Here is a 22,862-nt window from a genome sequence, read left to right on the forward strand (position 1 = left end):
ATAATACCGCTAAATTAGTTTATTTTTATTTATTTATATTAACTATGATGTGTTGGTTTATATATTTTATTCTTATTTATAATATATTTCAAAGTATAAATAATTATTTATTATATGCACGTAGGGACGGTATGCCATAACGGCTACTATTATAAAGAAAAGAGGTGCTATAGGCACAAAATGATGATTTTGACACTACTGCACCATTTTTTTTTTAATTCAAAAGATACCTTTCAATTAATAAGATAATTAACTTATTTAATTTTCTCAAATTTTACATTAACTTAATTGCCTAATTAATATATTGCATGTATTTTATTCTCTAAAGTATAAAAAATTATTTATTATATGCATGCAAAAATGCCGTACCACGATAACTAATATATTTTAGAAAGTGAAAAATTTATTTATTATATGTATATACGCAGAAACAACGTATTGCAATGAGTTATAAAAAGAAAAAGCAGTTGGATGTATACTATTATAAAGACGTGTTATTGATATAGAATGACGATTTTGACACTACTCATGAATTTTTTATTTTTAATTCCACAAATATCATTTACCAGATAAAATAATTAATTTATTTAATTTTTTCAACTTTATATTAATTTAATTGTCAAAATTAATATATTTTATTATTATTTATAATATATTTTAAAATATAAATATTATTTAATTAATATTTATAAAAATAATATTATTTTATATGAATAAAAACGACGTGTCACGATAGCTAGTTAAAAACAAAAAAAAAGAAGGGATAAAACAAGAAAGATACAACGAAGTTTACTTATTATACTCCATACATTTCCTTTTTTGATTAAAAAAGTAAAAATCTCATTTCAAACTTCTGAACAAAAATAAAATAAAAGTTGCAGATCGACGAGTTTCGATCGTCTCTCTTCCCTTCCCTCTCTTCCTCGGTTCCACCATCGCCTTTGGGAGCTCTCTCCCTCTCTCTCTCTCTGCATCTACATACCATTCTGTACAATTATCGCCCCCAATCTGGGCCTGGGGTGGAAGAATATCCTCCAGAGTTGGCGTTATTTGAAGCTAAGAACGCGGGGTTGTGTTGAAGGACGCGGATCTGATACGAAACGGAAATTGAAGCAAGATGAGCACGGATCTGGTGGCTGCGCGCACACATGGGAATTTGGACGAGCAGATTGCTCAGCTCATGCAGTGCAAGCCCTTGTCTGAGCCAGAGGTTCTCATCGTTTCCTTTTATTTTAACTTTTTTGTCGTGATGTTTTTTTTTTCCTGTGTATACTTGTGCAGATCTGATAGTTTTGGTGGGTTGTATTTTCTCGATATTCTATAAATTTTGCGGTTGTTTTTGTTGTAATTTGAGATGGGTTAAGGCTAGGTTTGCTTGGATTATTTATTGGGTGTTTTTTCATCTTTCTGGGAAGCATTTGGGACTTTGTTACGAGGTACATTCCTTGAAGGGGTAATTGAAAGTTTGGTGGAACTTAGGCGCTCGAGAGACAACATTAATGGATTTTGTTCATAAATGATGTTGGGAATTGGAAAATGTTTTCCTATGAAATAGATTTTGGAAAATTACGAGCACAGAAGAGGAGTAAGATTTGGCACGTTAGATGTGGAAACTGTGGGTATCTGGTAAAGGTCCGTGTTGGTTGATGAGCAGGAAAATCCAGTGAGAGACAGGAAGAGGAATGAAGCAAATTGAGCAATGTAATTGAAATATGGTTTTAGAGTGATTTCTCCGCTAATTATGCTACACGAGTACTAATACATATATAGTGGAATTGTAGTTCAGACTCGAGAGAATCTATATGCTTATACCTTTTGGGCACTTGTCTTAAATGCAGGTGAAACGGACGCCACTTAATTTTCTTACTTTGTTTCTCATTATAATCAAAGTTTAGGAGTTCTCAGCATCATTATAATTTCTTTAATGGGAACTGGAGTTGTCTATATTTAAGAAACGTATCATACTGTCTTTTTCTTGACATGAAAGAGAGTTATTTTAACAATGCAAGCCATCATGATGTGTTTGACCCTTGTTGAATCAAGACACGCACTCCTACTAATAAACATGTTGATTTTGACGATTTCAAATAAGTAGTTAACTTATCTCAGTCTAGATATTTGAATTTACTATTGCACTAGTGGCAAATACTGGCCAAACAAGAACTTCTTTTTATCTGTTAGCCTTACTTATAACAGAGTTAAAAAAAGTAAGTGTTAAATAAGTCAAATGAAAATGAGGCATCTAATGGATCCTTGATCCACCTTGGTGGAGTATACATGCATCTTATCATCTTAAATGGATGGTGGTAAAGACTGTTTTTAAATTTATTTTCATTCATTTTTGTGATTTACCATTACCACGGTTGTTTAATTCTAGTAAGTTCTCTACAATCCAGTCAGGATGTCTTCTCAACCGTACTTTATGTTGGTCTTGTCTTGTTAGATAGGAGCTAGACTCTACGAACTTCGTGTTACTTTCTCTCTGATACTAGACTCTATGAAGCTATTTGGTAGTTGATAAGTCATGATACTCGGACTACTGTCCCCTTTCTGGATTTATGAATGAATTACCTTGATATTTATGTTATGTTGGCTTCCTTGAAAAACTACTGCTGTTTTATTTTTCATCTTCCTGGAAAGAAAGAATGAATCATGATGTCAATGGTTTTCTGGTGTAAAATTCTTGCTGCTTAGTCAGAGTCCACATGTGCTCAAATTGGTGAACCTCTAGTGGATAATATTGGCAGCTATGTGTGCTCGATTGTAGCTTCATTTAACTCTGAAGCATGGTATGCTAGCTGCAGCGGATGAGTTTTACCTATACTAGCATCTTATTTATTTACAATTAGCAACCTTTTATGCGAATAAACTGTGTACTTTAGATTGAGAATGTTCATTATTTTGAAAATATAGGTTAGAGCCCTATGTGAGAAGGCTAAGGAGATACTAATGGATGAAAGTAATGTTCAGGTATGATTCTTTTATCTTTCCTTTAGTTGTAGTATTTTGGTACTTGTATGCAAGCTAGCTTGAAGCACAGTGTTGCATTCTCTGTGTATTTGTACATTGTCAACCACTCAATAGATGGCAACTACATTTCTGTGCTGGGGATATGTCAATTTGAGTTGTTCCTAAATTTTGATACCTGATTGGTAGGAATTGGATATGATTAATAAGCTCAGGAGTTGTTTCTGTCCTTTACTTCATGTCCATATGGTTATGGATTAACTGGAGGAAGATCGAATTGAAGGTACATGTAGAAATGTGATATTACCTATGATTCTATTTGCTTAATACTCTCAAGAGTCCTATTGCCAAATATTTCGAAAGTAACTGATAGAGAAGAATATCAAAAGTCAAAAGGGCTTGTGGAGGTGTGGCTTCTTAGAGATAAAGATATTAATTTAATTCTTTTAAATCTAGTCTATTAGCGAAGAGTAAGTACAAATGTAAAAGCACAGCTGACTATCGTGTAGAATTTTCCTGTCTTTGTTTCTATGTGGGAGTTTACATTCTTAAATCCAGACTTCACAGTTCTCTTTGGAGATAGTTTTACCAGTTAATTAAATTTTAGTTTGCCTTAGGCTCCAGTAAATCATTTGTTTAGTTAATCATATAAATATTACACATCATTATCAAGAATGTTCTGTTGGAAAACTTTTTCCTTGCTCTGTATAACCTATAATTACTCTGAATTTCAACAATCTAGTAGTACCCTTTATTTATGATTCTGCAAGGTGGGTCTATCATGCCTGTAAGCCTAATTTTGAGTTCTATCACATTGGTTTAATTGTTTTCAGAACCGTATTAGGTAATATATATGATAATTTGTTGAGTCCAGGATGCTAGATTGATTTTGTTGTTACTGAATGCAGCCTGTGAAAAGCCCTGTGACTATCTGTGGTGATATTCATGGACAATTTCATGACCTTGCCGAGCTTTTCCGCATTGGGGGAAAGGTATTTTAAATTTTTAATTAACTACAACATGCATGAACGTTTTTCTTATTGTTCTTCTCTTTCCCAGTTTTTAACTAAGTGAATTTCTGGGAGCAGTCGAGCAGATTTGACTTGAGTATTGACTCTCTTTTCAATAATGTGCTCTTAAAAATTAATACACATGTAGTGGCTTCCTTGTATTTGCATGTCTCCTCTTGCATGATGTTTTACTATTGGATATCTTTTACCAACTCGCAAAGGAGGTTTATTTGAATAGGGTGATTCTTGCGGCACCTCAGATTCAGATCATGATTTTCTTTTGATGGACTTCATCCATAATTACACTCGTGGAAAAGTGTAACTGGAGCACTGTTATTACTCACAGTCTGTTATTTCATATATGCAATTCTGATTAGCTTGTGCGTTTTTTCCTGAGCTTTTTCTTTCCTCATCTGTTATCTGGGTTTATATTTAATTTTTGAGTTGGCTCTCATGATACTTTTCCTTGTTATCTTATTATCTTTTATCTTCCTTATTTTTCTGGATAATTTCAGCAATTTAGTCTCCTTTTCTCCCTCAATAGAGAAAGTTTATACTTGGAAAATCCTCGCGTGATGGATTACTATTTTGATATGCTCCTACTGATATCGAGGACTCCTGTAATTATGATGGTTTGATCAAATTGTTGCAGTGCTACTGGTCATTCTTCTTTAGGACCAATGTTGCTTGAAATTGACTCTGTTCCTTTCGTCATTATTTTTGCATCAGATGGGTTAACTTCACCTATATTACTGTGAAAGATAACATATATTCTCGCTAGTGGTGTCCGTGTAAAGCCTACGCCTTAATTTACGTGATATTTGGAACTGCAAGATCTGTTGTTCTCATCTTCTTTAGTTTACCTTCTATATTGCTGATTTTTTTCTTTAAAGATGTTCACAGGCAGAACCGTTATTAGCTTCTAATATTGTAACGTTTTCTTTTTTGCAGTGTCCAGACACAAACTATCTATTTATGGGAGATTATGTTGATCGAGGTTACTATTCGGTTGAAACTGTTACTGTAAGTTGAAGATAGTTTGCTTGGCATTGCTGTCATGCTTATGTGTTTTAGTTAATGGTTGTTCATGTTCTGTTCATATTTTCCTCCTTTTTTGCCTTTAATCTTTCTTTCTGGGAAGGGGGAGGAGGAAGGGGAAGGTGATTGGCACCATGATATCTGTTACAAGTATTATATGTGCTTGTCTACCATGCATTGCTTTATTTAATGAGAACAGCTGTTTGTGAGTTGCTTATATACTTGTTTCCTGCAGCTTTTAGTGGCTTTGAAAGTGCGTTATCCTCAACGTATTACGATTCTTAGAGGAAATCATGAAAGTAGACAGGTACTAATTTACTTCATTAATTTGTCTCCACTTAATTGTTAAAGGCTGAGGTGATCGTAGACCCAGTGCCTTTTTTCAGACCATCAACAAGTTTCACTCCTTTACTTTGCTCTTGGGCTGATAATCTAGAACTGATTGTATGGGGCTGTCAATTGTTTTGGATACATCAGCAAATAAATCAAACTTTAAATATAATTCATTGTAGGAAAGAAATCCTGGGGCATTTTTATTCTCTAATGAATGAAAAAAGAAAAAATACCTTAAAAACCTAAAACAGAACTCTGCTCCACAAGCATTATTTTTCTTCTCTGTGCATTCTTTGTTAGTTCTTGTTAAATCAGTTTATTATCTTTGCTAGAACAGTATTATTTGCTAATTCTTGTCCTGAATAGTAGTGTTTTCTGTTTGCAGATCACACAAGTCTATGGGTTTTATGATGAATGCCTGCGCAAGTGAGTTCTATATGCTCCCATTTAAGAATTTTTGTCAGTTGCTTGCAATCTCTTGTCAAAAGGTTTGGCTGGTGAAAAAAATGCAACACAAGAATCTTATATTTAGAATTTCACTGATTAAAATGAGGCACCATCATAATCCTAAACTGTTCAAAGGATGCAGATTATAGATTTAATATTTGCAAAGGTGTAATATGAATTGAGATTGTTGGATGATCTTGTTAATGTTCATTGATATTTTTCGCACAGCTAAACAGGGATTTTACATGACAAAGAGCAAGCAATATTAAGTAGTTTGTAGGGTATCTGGTTTTATTTATATATGAAAACAATTATTAGGGATTATTGATCATTTGTCCTTCATCTGTATGCTCTCAAAGATTTTTAAAAGTATGAGTTTTCCTAAAAATGCATTTTTAATACTTTGGCAAGATGTATTCGGACAGTGGTTCTCATACTTTCATTTTCTGAGTATCATATGTATTCACTTTATTTGTAAATCATGAGTATAAATGTGATAATTTTCTACAAAACTACATCATGTATGTTAATGTATGTTTATATGTATTATAAAATCACAATTGTGGTACTATGGAATACTGCTTATATCTCATGGAAGATCTGTTGTGAATACTTTTATGCCAAGTGAAGTTTCTAAGGGACAATGCTACAGCGTATTGTGAGATATACATGAAGAGGCTTTGAATAACTTGGAGTGCAATGTTGTGCTTTTGGTTACTGTTGAAAATCCAAGTATTATTAATAAACCTTTCTGTTTAATTCCCAAGTGAGATTTAGAATGTTTATCCATGGATTACATAAATTCAGAGTGTTAGTGTTGAAGAACCAATTTGGTTAATCATCTGCTTTTATTATAACTGCAACTTTTGTATTACCTTTCAGTTTTGCATATTTTTGGGTCTTCTCTATCTGCATCCCATATTAATGCTCTAATGCTTGGAAATCCCAATTTTATTTTAGGTATGGAAATGCTAATGTTTGGAAGATATTCACTGATCTGTTTGACTATTTCCCCCTGACTGCTCTGGTTAGTAAAACTTTCTTCTTTATTATCGTCCCCATGTAGTTTCTTAATGATATTTATTTAAGCCCTTCCCCTCTGTTTTACTAGAATGTTGGACCTTGGTTGAGGTAAAACACAATTATTTTCTCCTTCCTACTTATGACACATACGACCCTAGTAACAAAAACAATTTTTATCATTAACTGGTTTGCATTTATATTCAAGAAGTATACATGTACTGATTTAAGAAGTTAGAATTCTTGTGTGCAGCTGTATGCTGCTTTTTGGAAGCCCGTCTTTTTAACTATATTATGTTCATTGATGTGCAAATCAATTCTGATATGTTGATCTTGGAGCAGGTTGAATCAGAAATATTTTGTCTGCATGGCGGATTGTCCCCATCTGTTGAAACCCTTGACAACATAAGAAACTTCGATCGTGTTCAAGAAGTTCCGCATGAAGGACCCATGTGTGACCTGTTGTGGTCTGATCCTGATGATCGTTGTGGTTGGGGTATATCACCTCGTGGTGCTGGATACACTTTTGGCCAGGTACTCATCTGCTGATTGAAGGTCCTTGTTTAGCATCCCTGCTTTAAGCTGATTAGTTCTGCAATAATTTGCCAAATTATGTCACAGGACATATCGGAGCAATTCAACCACACAAACAATTTGAAGTTAATTGCTAGAGCTCATCAGCTGGTTATGGAGGGATATAACTGGGCCCATGTAACTACCACGACCTACAATTATGGACAACATATTTTTACTATTAGTATTAGAAATTGATAGTCAGCTGATTTGACCTCTATCACAGGAACAAAAGGTTGTCACTATATTTAGTGCGCCAAATTATTGTTATCGCTGTGGAAATATGGCATCCATTTTGGAAGTTGATGATTGCAGAGGGCATACGTTTATCCAGGTTCTGCCTCTTCCTGCATCCTAACCTTCATTCCGACCTCACAGTGCTCCTTGCCATTTTCCATTCTTTTCTTTGTTCATTTTCTAAAATATCAATTGATTTCCTGTTTCCATGACTCTGGTTGATGATATACCTTATGATTGCTTCTTTGCAGTTTGAGCCAGCTCCAAGGAGAGGGGAACCTGATGTAACCCGTAGAACACCTGATTATTTCTTGTAGAGCTGACTGTTGTTGACTCTGGTTGTCTGAATGATGGTCAGTTTGAAGTGCTTGCACGCTCTTTCTTCTGGTTTAAGCTTTACAAGTTTCTGGGTCCCTCGAAGATATGTGCAAGTGCGAAGAAGGCATGTTGAATTGATAAGGTCCCGTTGCCTATATGCTATACTCTAACCTACTATAGGTCCCTGGAAATGGGAAGTTGGGTTAGCAATGCTTTCTGTATCATGTTCTATAATTCTTTTAATTTTGTGCTGTTTTCTACCTTTCTTTTAATAATTATTTTTCTCCTTTGTTTTTCTTTCTCAATCACTGCCATTCAATGGACAGCGTTCTTTAGAAGTATTGAGGAACTTCTATCAGTTGCTTGATCTTATTATTCTAGTGATTATATCCTAATGTCTTTCTTCTTCACCGCTAACTCTTCTTGTTCGGGGCCTGTCAGAGGTTATTTGTGTTTCAGTTAATTTCAGAGGTAGAAATTCTTAGACCCTGCCGGAAATTAGTCCCGGTGATCATAATCATGCAGAGCGGCTCACATGTGAACAAATCGACATGTTTCATGTTCAGGACATGTTATCTTCCAGCTGTGAATAAAAGATTGATAAATGTGGACATGTTTGTCTGGGCATGATTTGAAATTGGTTTATCGAGGTCGAATTTTGGTCTGATTATTAAATTAGTCGAATTTGAACGAACTTTAAATGCAGTTGCAAAGTAATGGAACCTAAGTAGAACTGTATCATTTTTCAGATCTCCTGTCGATTTTAAATGAGTTTGTATGAATTGAGGAAATAGAAGATTGGATGGGGATTTTATCTTTCAGGTTGGAATCTATACTACCTGCTAGTTGGTGTCTTGTTATGTTTTGAATTTCTGCTGCTTCCCATTTCTCCTACCAACTAACAAACAATTCAACTATGGGATTAACTGCCAAATTCAATTGATCAAATCTCTTGAAACATACACACTAATCTCTTTACTTCATAAGTTTTTAATTTACTTATGTAGGTGTCCTACATAAGAGGGACAAACATGATAAATACAAGTGATGGAGCACACTCGATGTACGTATAATTTGAAATTTTATTTTATTTATTTAAATTAAATAACAATGAGAGGAAATAAAAATGAATAATTTATCAAAACTACTACAATATGTTCTTTAAATGTACATTGGAAATAGGATTACTGATATAATAATCAAATGACTAAAAAATTAAACGTGGTTATTTTATATATGTATATGTATATGTATATGTATATGCATATGTGAGGGTATTTCAATTAAATCAGATAATGCCAAAAAAATTAGGAAATTCTTTACTCAAATCAAATTCGATCGAACTATATATATATCACAGAGCAAGTGTAATAATAAAACTATATACATCATTGAGCAAGTGTAATAATAATATCAATATATTAGAATCACAAGACCTATTATTACATAAAATCTCTGGTAAGCACAATTGTAAATGAAAACTCCATCATTGAGCAACTTAATTAATATTCATCACATATCAAATAATAATGCACAAAATTTCTCAGATTTTCAATGCCTACTCTTTGGATCATCACATGCATTAATCTTAATTCTTACTAAATTTTTCTACTGTCTAAATTATTGCATGCCCCCAAGAAAAACAGAAAATCTCTCATGTTCACATTCCAAAATACAAAAAAGATCCCAACTCACTTGTGCTTAACAAGTTTTAATGAAAGTGCAGGTTTCCACCATGCCCTAAAATATGATTCTTGCTTTACCTTAATCAGACGCCTCAACACTCTCCCATAATTCCCCACCATTGATCTTTTCCACTTCACCCCTCCAAATCCATCTTGATCATGATCATGATCATGATCACCTGATCTAACCACCATATCCTTCTCTGATCCCTCTTCTTCCCTGAAGTGTTGTGCCAACGAACACCGTCCCTCGATCAGCTGCTTCAGGCTAAACTTCTGCTGCGTAATGCTAATTTTGTCCGATCTAATGATCAGACGACCGTCTTTCTTCAGCTCATCAAGGCTTTCTTGCGGCTCTATCTTGAGATTATTGATGATAGGCCTTCTTGTTCTTCTTGACATGGAAATGTTGTAATGAGGTTTGGTCGGATTCGTTCTTCCTTCGCTTCCCATGTTTAGATTAATCTTGGAGGATCAGATGAGCTTGTTTAGGTTGTTAGGAACATGTTGTTTGAGGTTGCATGTGTTGGGACAAGAGGGCTGTGCCTTAATAATCTATGCAAAGATGAGTATGAACAAATCGATCAGTTTGGATTATTAAGGTAGCTTCTGTTGTTAAGGTTTTAGATAGTTTGTTTATGTGGTGAAATGTCATTTTATTTTGGTTGGTCTATTCCAATCTAGTGTAAAGCCAACACCTTCAAGTAAGATCATATTTTCAGAATAATTAAGAGCCCATAATTTTTATTTTCTTTATTATATATAAATATGATGTAATTATTTCGTATAAACTCGACTGTAATTCTTTGTTAGAGGACAGCTTTCAGTACTAACATATGGTAAATGTATCTGATGTTTTTCCGACAATAATTCTCCAAAAAAATGTAAGAGTAAGGAAGAAATTGTGAAAAATACAACGAGGGTTTATTTGTAGCTAGAGTTCTTACCAATATGGTAAGTTAAGGTTAAACTATGGTTTTTAATTCTCTAAAAACCGTCAACAAGAATCACATCTTTACAGGATGTTTTACTACAAATTAACAGTTAAAACAAAAAAGTTACGCTTTAAAAATTATGGTAAATGAATACTATCTAATATGGTCCTGTAAAACCAATGCGATATGTTGAGTTCTAATCGAAACTAATCAATATTTATCATGATTTTAGTTGTAACCAAAGTATCTGTTGTTGTTTTCAAAACTATATATGATATTTGTTTTGATTTTGCCCACAAAAACGAATAACAGTCTTTGTGCAATTGTGATTGATTAGCATTCCGTACTTTTTACTTTAGATCGTAGTAATTAATCATGTTAATAAGTTATATTTCTTCCGGTTAAAGTCTTTTTCAATTAATTACCCTTCAATTATTTCCTGCATCTCAAAGTCTTTTTCCATTTCTGGGCTTAATTCAACATATATATATATATATATATTTATATATAATTTGTATAAGCATATATTGTTTTTAGGGATAATTACACTAGTCTTTTTTTTGTTTTTGTTTTTAGGTTAGTATAATTACACAAGACCTTCTACGATTTAAGAAATTACATCTAGCACCCCTTATTTTTGTTTCCGTCTAACAGACCGATTCCTACATTAGTAAAAAATTCACTGAATTTGTTGATATTAACAAAAAAATTTGAATGAAAATCCATATTGACCCCAATTGGCTTATTGCAGGCCAAACAAATTTATATCAGAAAACTACCTTTATAAGGGTGAAGATATATTTCCTCACATGCATTAACTTGTGAAGATATTTAAGGGTAGTTTGATTAGAAAAAACTTTTATTCGACATGTAGTAAGTCAATAATAAGTCAATCAGGGTAAATATTAATTTTCATTCAATTTCTTTTGCTAATATCTGCAACTTCGGTAAAACTTTGACTAGATCAGAAATCTAAGTGTTAAAGGAAATAAACATTAGGAGTGCTATATACAATTTTTCAAATTACAAAAATTCATAATATAATTACATTAAACATCAGAAATCAGATCGTAAATTATCCCTTTCCAAGGTTTCTATTAAAATCTAGATCACAGTTTCTTTTGTGACATTTTGATGTATGGAGAACTGCAATTACCTACCTCTTGTTGGTAGGTAAATTTCATCATGTCTTGAAGTTTTTTATTTAATAAGTTAGTGATTCTAATTATATACAATCAAAGAGGTCACTACACTAAGAGTTAATATTAGTGACAAATATCAAATGATAATTTTAAAATTATCACTAGAAATACATTTTTAGTAAAAAATAATCATAATCTTGTCTTATTATAATTATAAATGACAAAAATTATGTATAAAATTGTCGCTATAGTCAATTAGCGAAGCATCTATATTGTCAATGCCACATATATAGTGATATTTTTATTTGTTGCCACTGTATTATGTGTAGGTTCGCAAAAATTTCCGCTTATAGAGAAGTGAAAAGTTGTAGAGAAAGTCGATAATGCTACTTTGTAAAAGTTGAAAGCGCTTAAAAATAGTAAAAAAAAAAAAGGATAAATGCATTTTTGGTTCTCAAATATAGCAACTAATGCGATTTTGATCTTCGAACAATTTGAGATTATGGAACATTATGTTAATTATTGTGTTGATGTTTAATTAATTCAAGAATGTTTATTTTTTAGCATGGATTTTTTTTTTACGTTACATATATTGTAGGTATTGCCTTAGAGACGAAACATGTTATTGATATTATTTTCATAAGATTATTTAGAAAATTTGTTGCTTAAATTCATCTTTTTTTTTTTTTTTTTGGTTTATTCTCTTTGAAATTTGAAGAAAAATAGGAAAAATGGGTGCGTTGGATTGAAAAACACCACAAAATGGGAGAAAAATAGCATTTTTCCCACTTTAAACAAAATTTCCGTTAAATTTAACGGTGAGTTAACAGAAGGACCAAAAGTGTAAAAAAAATTAGTGTTTGAGGACCAAAATTATAATTTTAAATTATTTGAGGACGAAAACTGTATAAGTGACAATGTTTGGAGACCAAAATCACACTTAACACAAAGTTTAAAAAGAATTAAAATTTTGAATGTTTGGAAAAAAAAGGTTGTTGGAGAATCACTTATTAATAAACTATTGGAGATTAAATAAAAAGGTTGAGGATATTGTCCCAAAACAGCTTCCAAATATTTACAGAATGCCATTAAGCTGCAAAAGCTGGTCTTTTGGTGCTTTTTAGATTAAAATAATAAAAGTATAAGTAATTTTTGCAAATACTAAATTTGAACTTATTTTTAGAGAAAAGCTCACAAATACTTAAGGTTATAAATTAATTTTTTTATCTATCTATCTATACTTATACTATATATAATTAAAGAGCACCTTATAAATGTTTTCGATTTATATTTTATTTTATTTTATTTTTTTAAATTAAATAATTATTTTTAATTTTCCCGCTCATCATGATTTATTATAACTATTTTTCGATAGTTTTTTTTTCTCATTTATTTTTAACTTATATATATGTGTGTGTTATCTTATATATATATTTTAGGTAATTATTTGGGGTCTAAATTCTATTTATTGTTAGATTTTTATTCACTTTTTGTGGTAAGCTGATCAAAATGCACCTATAGATATGAATTAATTTTTTTTTTTTTTAAATTTTCTAATTTTTTTTTTATGGAATAAGTGGATAAGAACTTTTCAAATTTTTCTATCCAACTCGTCCGTTGAAGTTGATAATTTCATACATTTATCTAAAACTTACATAATTTTATCAAACGTCAGTGGTATTGATAATTTTTTAAATATTAAAAAATAATATTTATAATTATATCAAACCTCATAAGAGCTGATTATAATTTTCGTCTGCTTAGTGTAAGTTTGAGTGAGTGATGGATTGGCAGTTGGCTCAACTTCTATGATTTGCAACTGTTTTGTGGTTTCAACTAATTTTTGGAGGTGAGTTTATGTCAATTAGTTGAGAAATTAATTAGAGCTCCTCAAATTAATTTCTTGATATTATTTATGTTTAGATTATTTATTTATTTATTTATATATACATACAATTTAGGTGTACCTATAAATCAAATTAGTGCTGAAATTGGATTAAGTCAATTTTTTAAGCAATGTTTATTTAAATTTTAAGCTTTTTCTTGTTTTCAAGTCAAGGATAGATGAATTATGAAAGGTGGGAAAAATGCAATTCTGGTCCTTATAATTATAAGAATTGATACTTTTGGTCCTTTATCTATTTCGAATTTGTAATTAAGTATTATAATAATAAAAAAATAGTTCACACATAGAAAATTAGCGCGTGCTTGTCATATGACCTTTTTAATTTGGGGATTTTTTTTAATTTTTTGATCATTTTTGTTGATGTGTCATTTTTTTCCTGGTGATACGTTACTGAATGTGCTAATTATTTTTTAATTATAATCTTCAATTACAAATTCAAAATTAAAGAGGATTAATAGTGCCATCCCTTATAGTTATGGGACGAAAATTGTATTTTTTCTTTATATTCTTCACAACAGAGTTAGGACAAAAATATCACATCAATAAAACTGACCGAAAAGTTAAAATTCTAATTAAAGGGAACACGTGCCATATTTGAACTAAATGTGCTAATTTTTTCATTATATGGTCCTCAATTACAAATTCAAAATCAAATAGGACAAAAAATGTCGACGTTCCTATAGTTACAAGATCAAAACTTTTCTTTATGGACGGAAGAAAAGCGAAGCTTTTCTCCATTTAATTGTCGTCCTGCGATGGTATATTTGGGGGCAATACACGTGTGCTCGAACGGGTGTTATAGATATTATGTTCGTTTTTAGTACATTAATAATAAGATGACTATCACATTTTATTTTTAAAAAAATTAAGGAATATATGACTATTATCTATACATTTAATACATAGAGCACTGAATATGGCATGAATTTAACCCTAATCAGAATGGACTTAGCTCAATTGACAAATTTTTAAGATCATATCATAAATAATACTTTAATAGTTTTTAAGTGAAATGAACATTTATTATTTGGACAGTATTGAAATACCCTATTATCATTAACAATTAATCATATGGTTAATTACACTTGAACCCCGTTAAAAATATAAAATTGCACTTTTTTCTCAAAAAATTTTGAAATATATTTACAACCCTTTCAAAAATTTTATGTTTACACCTAACCTTCTTTCGTGAGGGTTTAAATAAAAAATGTTAATCTTAGAAAGAAAAAAAAAGTACAAAATTTATTAATTTTGTATCTCATCTAACATTCTTATGTATAATTTGGTACTTATAAAACTATGAATTTATTATATATATATATATATATATATATATATAGATGAAGTGAGGTTAACAGCATTATACCTTTTGCTTTGTAAGTGCAAAAATATTACATGAGAATGTTAAATTAGGGGTCAAATAGAAATTTATTGTATTTTTTTGCTAACTTCAATATTTTTCGTCCAACCATAATAAAAAGGGATCAGATGTATTACAAATTAAATTTTTAGAGGGGATGTAAGTGTGATTTTAGAACTTTTTAGAGAAAAGTGTAATTCATACTTTTAAAAGGAGTCAAGTGTAATTAACTCTTAATCATAAGCTAGATAGAGAAAAATCATTTTAAATATTTTCTCCTTCGTATTGCACCATGAAAGTAATTGTCAAGTTTGTTAGATCTTTGCTGGACTTAGACATGTTAATGGGTGGGAATTACTCAAATCCAAATCTATTATAATAACCAATATTTAGATTTGAACCCGTTAGTTTATAATAAACTCAGACCCGAATTCATATCCAAAATATTTATCTCAATGGGTATGGGTCTGAGTTTGGATCTTAAAATACTCACGGATAGGTATTGAATAGTAAAATTTAATACTCTAAAAATTCACAAGTATATGTTAACTTCAAATCATTGATTTTATATATTTTTTTTATAAATATCGACTAGATTTACTTGTCATATAAAATTCTGAAATTTTATACATAGTTTATTGAATTTTTTTACATATTGATATTTTGAGAAAAAATATTAGCGTTTTTTTTATATTTTCATAGTGACAACTACAAATTAAGTTTTTGATAAATTTAATTTGAATGTAAAGTGATAAGTCAAACTCGATTAATACATGTTAGGGCTGTGCCTTTGTATCTGGTAACTACCACATTCTTCTACGATTGAGACTGTTCCTATTGACTGTTTAGGAGTCGCATATCGGTATCCATTTTTTTCTTTATTTCATCTATTCCATGATCGGAACAGGGGGATTCGAACCTATGGTCGGCATCACGGAATGAGAAACTAGAAAAAGAAAGGGTAAATGGGATGAACCCTAATCCATTCAAAGGCTCGGTACAAGCTTCTGGAACTAAATTTTTTTTTATTGAATTTGAATTGTAAAACACTTATGAAATGAGAGTTGAACATTTTTTAAATAGAAAAAAAAAATATCTTCTAAAGTTAAAATATGATTTTCATATTCTTTTTCTTATAAGTTCTTTAATTTTTGTTCCTATCTCGAATATAGGTTGATTGTTTAATTGATTAATAATGATCCATTATTTGAACAAAGCCAAAATTGTTGTGTACATCTCAACGATATTCAATTTGCATTTGTTAAAAATTTAAATAGCTTTTAATTTATTTTATCGATAGCAAGTTCATAAAATATTTTTAATAAATTAATTTAGTAATATATTTTAGTGATGCCGTTATAAAAAAGCATGTATAATTATTTTATTCATTTTAATATATGTAAGATCTGATGGGTAAAACTCATATCGGACCCAATTAGTTTGGGTAAAGAATGGGTAAGACCAACAAGTAATCTATGGGTAACGTCCGGTAAAACATATAAGCAATAACTATGGGTATTTTAACGAGTTTGGGTCCAAATAAGGGAATACCCACCTCTCGACAGGCCTAGCTCGATTGCTAGGCTGAAACATATAAGATGACTAAATTAAAAAGAGAAAAAATTATTTGTTTAGTCCTTTAAGTTTGCTTGCTATTGATTTTAGTCCTTTAAATTTATCCGTTTTAATTTTAGTCCAATAACTTTGAAAATTGCTTAATTTAGTCCTTTGACCCAATTTTGGACAATTTCACCTCTACACGACTCTTCAAGAGCAATTTAGTCCATATATATCCATTCATTTTGCATCTCGTAGCTAATACTCGCCTACAATGGTATTAAAATCTAGATTTATTGAAAAATATTTATTTATATTACACTTAGATCATTAGGACGAACTATTTAGTCTTTATCTGATGGAATACCTGAACAGCAGCAACAAGAGCAGAAACAGATGAAGCAGCTGCAGCACTCAGAGTTTGAAGAAGGTGGTGATCAGAATGAAGGAGATATTGGCTTCATTGACACAGGATAAATCGTTTTTTGCCTAGCACGTTTTCTTCAGTTTTAAGTCTTGTATTCCAGCTGTACGCTGACTCATTTATTCGCCGTTACATTGGGCCACGTTAGTGCCTAGTTAGTTGCCTAGTCAGTTATTCTGTTAAGTGGTAGTTACTTGGAAGTCTCTGTATATATATCAGGTCGTCTTCTTGCTATGTGTATCAGTTACAGAAATTACAGAGAATACAAAATTCTTCCTATGGCTGCCACTCTGATATTTGTTGCCCTTAATTGAATTCAACATGATATCAGAGCCTTCCGTGTAAAGGTCTCTTGATACAGAAAGTTTTTCCTTTTGCTGCGACAGATTTGTTGGGGTATGGCAAATGCGAGTGCAAACTCGAGCAACAGAGATGCTGCAGAACAGTTGCAAAGAGAGGCGCTGTTCAAACATCCCTCTGAAAACTCTAGTCTGACATTATCCTCTTCTCGATTAGATGGTACAAATTTTTTACCGTGGAGCAGATCTATATATGTAGCGCTCCGAACAAAAAATGAAACTTAGTTTCATCGACGGGAGCTTCTGAGACCTGCAGCTGGTTCAGTAACTTTTGAACAATGGATGCGGGTAGATCTAATGGTAACTTCGTGGATTTGGAATTCAATTGCCAAGGACATTGTTGAGTCGTTCATGTACGTTTCCTCTTCGCGTGAACTTTGGTTGGAGATTCAAGGTAGATACGGAAGAAGTAACGGACCGATGATTTATCAACTTCAATGAGAGATATCTTCAATATCTCAACTGGAATTATCACTGATTGCTTATATCATAAGCTGAAAAGAATTTGGAATGAATTGTATTGCTTATCGCCCAATCCAAAATGCACCTGTGGAGGGTGTTCGTGTGGCATAAACAAAGCAATTGCAGAGAAAAATGAGACCTTGCAACTGATGCAATTCCTCATGGGATTGCACGAAAGCTTCGACAATGAACGAAACTAAATTCTGATGCAGGAACCTCTACTAGACTTGGAGCGCGCCTTTTCCATGGTTTTTGCAGTAGAGAAATAGAGGCAGGTTCATGCAGATTTAGGGGATAGTTCGCGCTAAATGGCTTATCACCTCACGCTGAAGGATAACAAAAGGGATATAGGGGACAAGTACTTGAATAAGAGAAGGCCATATGTGGATAAACGCAATACGTTGTGCAGTCATTGTCACAAGCCAGGCCAAACAGAGGAGACATGTTTCCAAGTCCATGGAGTGCCAGAGTGGTACAGGACTTTAAATGAGAAGAAGAAAAAGAGCATGAGCAGTCGTAAATTTGCAGCTGCAGCAACATTGGATTACGGGGTTGGGACTACGGATTCTATTAACACTAAGCACATGACTGAGTTGATGACAAGTTTAATCAAATTGATGCAAAAGAGCACTCAACCTAATGATCTAATCAACAACTTTGCAAACAATGACGAGGAGTTTGCAGGTACCATCTCTGGACCTTCAAAAAATGATTTGGACTATTGGATAATAGATAGCGGGGCTACTAACCATATTTGTGCCAACATTCAACTTTTTCATTCATACACTAAAACTCCACATCCTAAATATATTCATTTACCCGATGGTTCCAAGAGGCTTTCATCATATGTTGGTGTTGTGCATTTAAATGATCATGTTACACTTCATCAAGTCCACTTCATTCCCTCATTCACTGTCAACTTACTCTCTGTTCACCAGTTATGTCAGCACAATGCTTACATTTTTCAGTTTTCTAAAGATAGATGTTTGTTGCAGGACTAAGCCACTAAGAAGTGCTTAGTTGAGGGGACTTCAAGAATTTGTATCTTGTCAAACGTCTTAACCCACATGGCTTCTTTTCTTCTAGAACCTCTAATCTTGCTTGTTCTAGTCATATTAAGTGTGATGTACAAACTTGGCATAACAGGCTGGGGCACATCCCCTTGAAAGTAATGAAACACACTCCAATTTGTAGCTCCATTGACTTTCAAGCTCGGACAATGGTTCCGAGTTCCTAAACAAAGACTGTCGTAATCTTTGTCAAAGCTTAGGAATAGTCCACCAAACTTCTTGCACTTATTCGCCTCAACAGAATGGATGAGTAGAACGCAAGCATAGACAACTCCTAAATGTAGCTCGTGCCTTGCTCTTCCAAGCCTCCTTACCTCTGAAATTCTGGGGTGATTCCATATTTACGGCCACCTATCTAATCAATAGAACACCCTAAAAAATCCTCCAATGGAAATCCCCCTCTGAATGTTTAATTGGTCATAATCCTTCACTTAGCCATCTTTGTGCATTTGGAAGTCTCTGTTATGCCACAAATTTAGAACCTCACAAGTCTAAGTTTCATTTCAAAGCTTTCAAGTGCATTCTCCTAGGGTATGGCATGATTTCAAAAGCTTATAAACTTTATGACTTGGAAAATAGTCGCGTCCTATTCTCTCGTGATGTTTAGTTTCATGAGCAGTCTTTTCCCTACTCCATCTCTGCTTCATCCTCAACTAAATCCACTTCATGTCCTCTTCCTGTTGTTCCTCCTCACGCTGATGAAATTCCTCCTCCTCTTGTTGTTCGTGACCCATCTCCTATCACTTCTCCTACTCCTCAGACTGTGGCACCTCCTCTTCGTCGCTCCGCTCGAGCCACTCAACGCCCTCCTTGGTTCAACGATTTTATTTGCTCTGCACATGAATCATCTTTACACTGCATCACACTTATTTTTCAATCCTTTGTAGTCTCGTTATCTGTTTTGCAGGAGTCCAAGTCGTTTTCTGATGCCGTACAACACGAGGAGTGGAGGGAGGCTATGCACACTGAATTGCAGGCTTTGGACCGAAACAATACTTGGAAGCTGGTTCCTCTATCGCCTGGTAAATGCGCCATCGGTTGTAAGTGGGTTTTTAAGACGAAGTTGAATACAGATGGCTCGGTAGAACGGTACAAAGCACGCCTTGTGGTAAAGGGGTTCAACCAGATTGAGGGGATAGACTATAGTGACAGTTTCTCCCCGGTGGCAAAGAATGTCACTGTCCGTTTATTTCTGGCGATTACTGCTGCGAATGGTTGGGCCCTTTAGCAGATGGGCATCTACAACGCATTCCTCCATGGCTACCTCGATGAGGATATTTACATGACGCCGCCTGATGGGTATGCTGCAGCTCCTAATTTGGTTTGCAAACTGGAGCGTTCTCTTTACGGCCTTAAACAAGCCTACCGACAGTGGAACATGGAATTTACTCGCAAGCTCACTGATTTCGATTTTAGGCAGTCTGTTCACGACCATTGCCTGTTCCTCAAGCCTTCTTCCTCGGGTCCTATGGCCTTAATTGTATATGTTGACGACATTTTGGTAACTGGGCCTTCTATTGCCGATATATCTCTAGTAAAGACTTATCTTCACAGGTTGTTCACGATCAAAAACTTAGGCGACGCTCGTTATTTCCTTGGGTTGGAGATCGCTCGTGGTGCTTCAGGCCTTTTTGTATCACAAACCAAATACATCATGGACATCGTGCGTGACACTGGTTTGGTTCAGGCGAAATCTGTCTCCGCTCCACTGCCCACAGGTCTTAAACTATCTTCGACTTTTGGTGCTCTACTCCCTTGTCCGAACTCCTACAGGCGTCTTGTTGGGCAGTTGTTGTACTTGGGCTTCACTCGTCCCGACATTTCCCACTCGGTGCAACAGTTGAGCCAGTATCTTACGCAACCTTGTGATGCTCATTGGCATGCAGCCCTTCATGTTGTCCGTTACCTCAAGGGGTGCCCCTCCCAAGACCTTTTTTTTCCTGCTCAGAATTCATTTGTTCTTCGTGCCTTTTGCGACGTAGATTGGGCGTCTTATGTTGATTCTAGGCGCTCCCTTACTGGATTTTGCGCCTTCCTTGGTAATGCTCTGGTGTCTTGGAAGACTAAGAAGCAACCTACCGTCTCCCGTTCTACTACCGAAGCTGAATACCGCAGCCTCGCGGCCACTGTTTGTGAGCTTCGCTGGTTGTCTTACATTCTTGCTGAATTTAACATTCCCCTATCTCTTCCCATTGATTTCTGTGACAATAAGGCCGCGCTGCACATTCTTGCCAATCTCATGTTCCGCGAACGTACTAAACATATTGAGTTGGATTGCACTTGGTTCGTGATGCGTACAAGGAGGGGTTTATTTCTCCTTCCTTCGTTTCCAACTCGCTTCAACTTGCCGACGTCTTCATGAAGTCTCTGCCATTGAAGTCCTTTGCTTTGATTCGGTCCAAGTTGGGTCTAGTTCTTTTCGACCCCAGTCCCACTTGTGGGGGGATGATGAAATACCTGAACAACAGCAACATCAGTAGAAACAGACGAAGCAGCTGCAACACTCAGAGTTTGAAGAAGATGATAATCAGAATGAAGGAGATACTGGCTTCATTGGCGCAGGATAAATCATTTTTTGCCTAGCACGTTTTCTTCAGTTTTAAATCTTGTATTCCAGCTGTACGCTGACTCATTTATTCGCCTTTACATTGGGCCACGTCAGTGCCTAGTTAGTTACCTAGTTAAGTGGTAGTTACTTGGAAGTCTCTGTATATATATCAGGTCGTCTTCTTGCTCTGTGTATCAGTTACAGAAATTACAGAGAATACAAAATTCTTCCTATGGCTGCCACTCTGATGTTTGTTACCCTCAGTTGAATTCAACATTATCATCAAAAGGCCAAAAGAGCCATAACATAGGCTAAAGGACCAAATCTACGCAAAATTGATTGATAAATGACTAAATCTAATATTGCTAAAGATAAAGGACCAAAATAAATTTAGACCAAAGTTATAGGATGAAAATCGTGATTCGGGAAAATTTTTGAAAAAAAAAACTATTTTCTTTTTTCCTTAAAAAAAATAGGGTAAATTACAGCTCTTTTAACATTTGCCATAATTACGGATATCTCTTTATTATTTGAAAAATTATAAATATTTCCTTCAATTAATGACCATATAATAAATACCTCTCGTAACAGTCCATTGTAGTAATGTATTTATTAGATGATGTTAATTTCATAAAGTATTTATAATTTTTTAAAATAATAATAAAATATTTATAATCATAACAAATATCGTAAAATTCTGTCATAATTTACCCCAAGAAATATATTAGGCTTGAATTTTACCTATACTGGAGCATGTAGTAACTTTTACATATAAATAATTCAAACAAAAAAACATTATATTTTTTCTTTGTAATGTTTAAAGGCTTAAAATCATAAACTTAAAAAAAAAAACAATTTTTATAAGTTCAAATTAAATCATCACTTAAATTTTTGTAAACGGGTCAAGCTCGATTATTTTTTGTTGGAACGAGCTCGAGCTCAAGCTCAAGCTTTTTTTTTCTTGTGTTAGATCAAACTTGAGCCAAAGCTACTTTTCAACATATTTTTTAGTTAGAGCTTCAATTTGAGCTCAAGCTCAGTACCCTGCTTTTGTCTAAACAAATCCATGTGATATTTTATTATAATCTAAAATTAAAATATGTGATATTACTTAATAATTATAATACGGTGAATTTTGAATTTGGAGTTGATATAATATTGAATATGTAGTTCAATATATAAAAATCTAAAAAATAAAAAATATTTTAAAAAAAAAACTAGCAAGCTGATGAACAAAATATTTCTAACTAATGAGCTCGATCTTCAAATTGAGCAAACTCGGGAAGCCTGCAAGTTGACTCAACTCAATTGTCAATCTTAACAAAAAATATTTATAATTAAGATAAATTTTAAAACAACCTATCAATAATTTACGAAAAAAATGCAAGTAACCCTCGTGTGATTTCGCAAATAATCCCCTTATGAAAAAACAAATAGCGACTTATCTTTCTATATTTTTGTAAATACAACA

General features: G+C 33.3%; 2 protein-coding genes across 2 annotated transcripts; one reads left to right on the top strand and one right to left on the bottom strand.

The window, feature by feature from the left end:
• The first annotated feature begins 823 nt into the window (after nt 1-823).
• LOC105173386 (serine/threonine-protein phosphatase PP2A-2 catalytic subunit) lies at nt 824-8,338 on the top strand. Its single transcript, XM_011095100.3, has 11 exons — nt 824-1,210; nt 2,914-2,970; nt 3,876-3,959; nt 4,929-5,000; nt 5,251-5,322; nt 5,734-5,774; nt 6,756-6,822; nt 7,158-7,349; nt 7,437-7,526; nt 7,615-7,722; nt 7,877-8,338. Exons 1-11 carry the CDS (start codon nt 1,118-1,120, stop codon nt 7,940-7,942), a joined length of 942 nt encoding a protein of 313 aa, XP_011093402.1. The 5' UTR covers nt 824-1,117; the 3' UTR covers nt 7,943-8,338.
• Nucleotides 8,339-9,634: 1,296 nt separating this feature from the next.
• On the bottom strand, nt 9,635-10,081 carry LOC105173783 (uncharacterized). The gene has a single exon (XM_011095661.1). The coding sequence runs from the start codon at nt 10,079-10,081 to the stop codon at nt 9,635-9,637; it is 447 nt and encodes a 148-aa protein (XP_011093963.1).
• Between the last annotated feature and the right edge of the window lie 12,781 nt (nt 10,082-22,862).

Source organism: Sesamum indicum, linkage group LG11, assembly GCF_026168435.1.
Source record: "Sesamum indicum cultivar Baizhima isolate 11 linkage group LG11, ASM2616843v1, whole genome shotgun sequence".
Taxonomy (NCBI): domain Eukaryota; kingdom Viridiplantae; phylum Streptophyta; class Magnoliopsida; order Lamiales; family Pedaliaceae; genus Sesamum; species Sesamum indicum.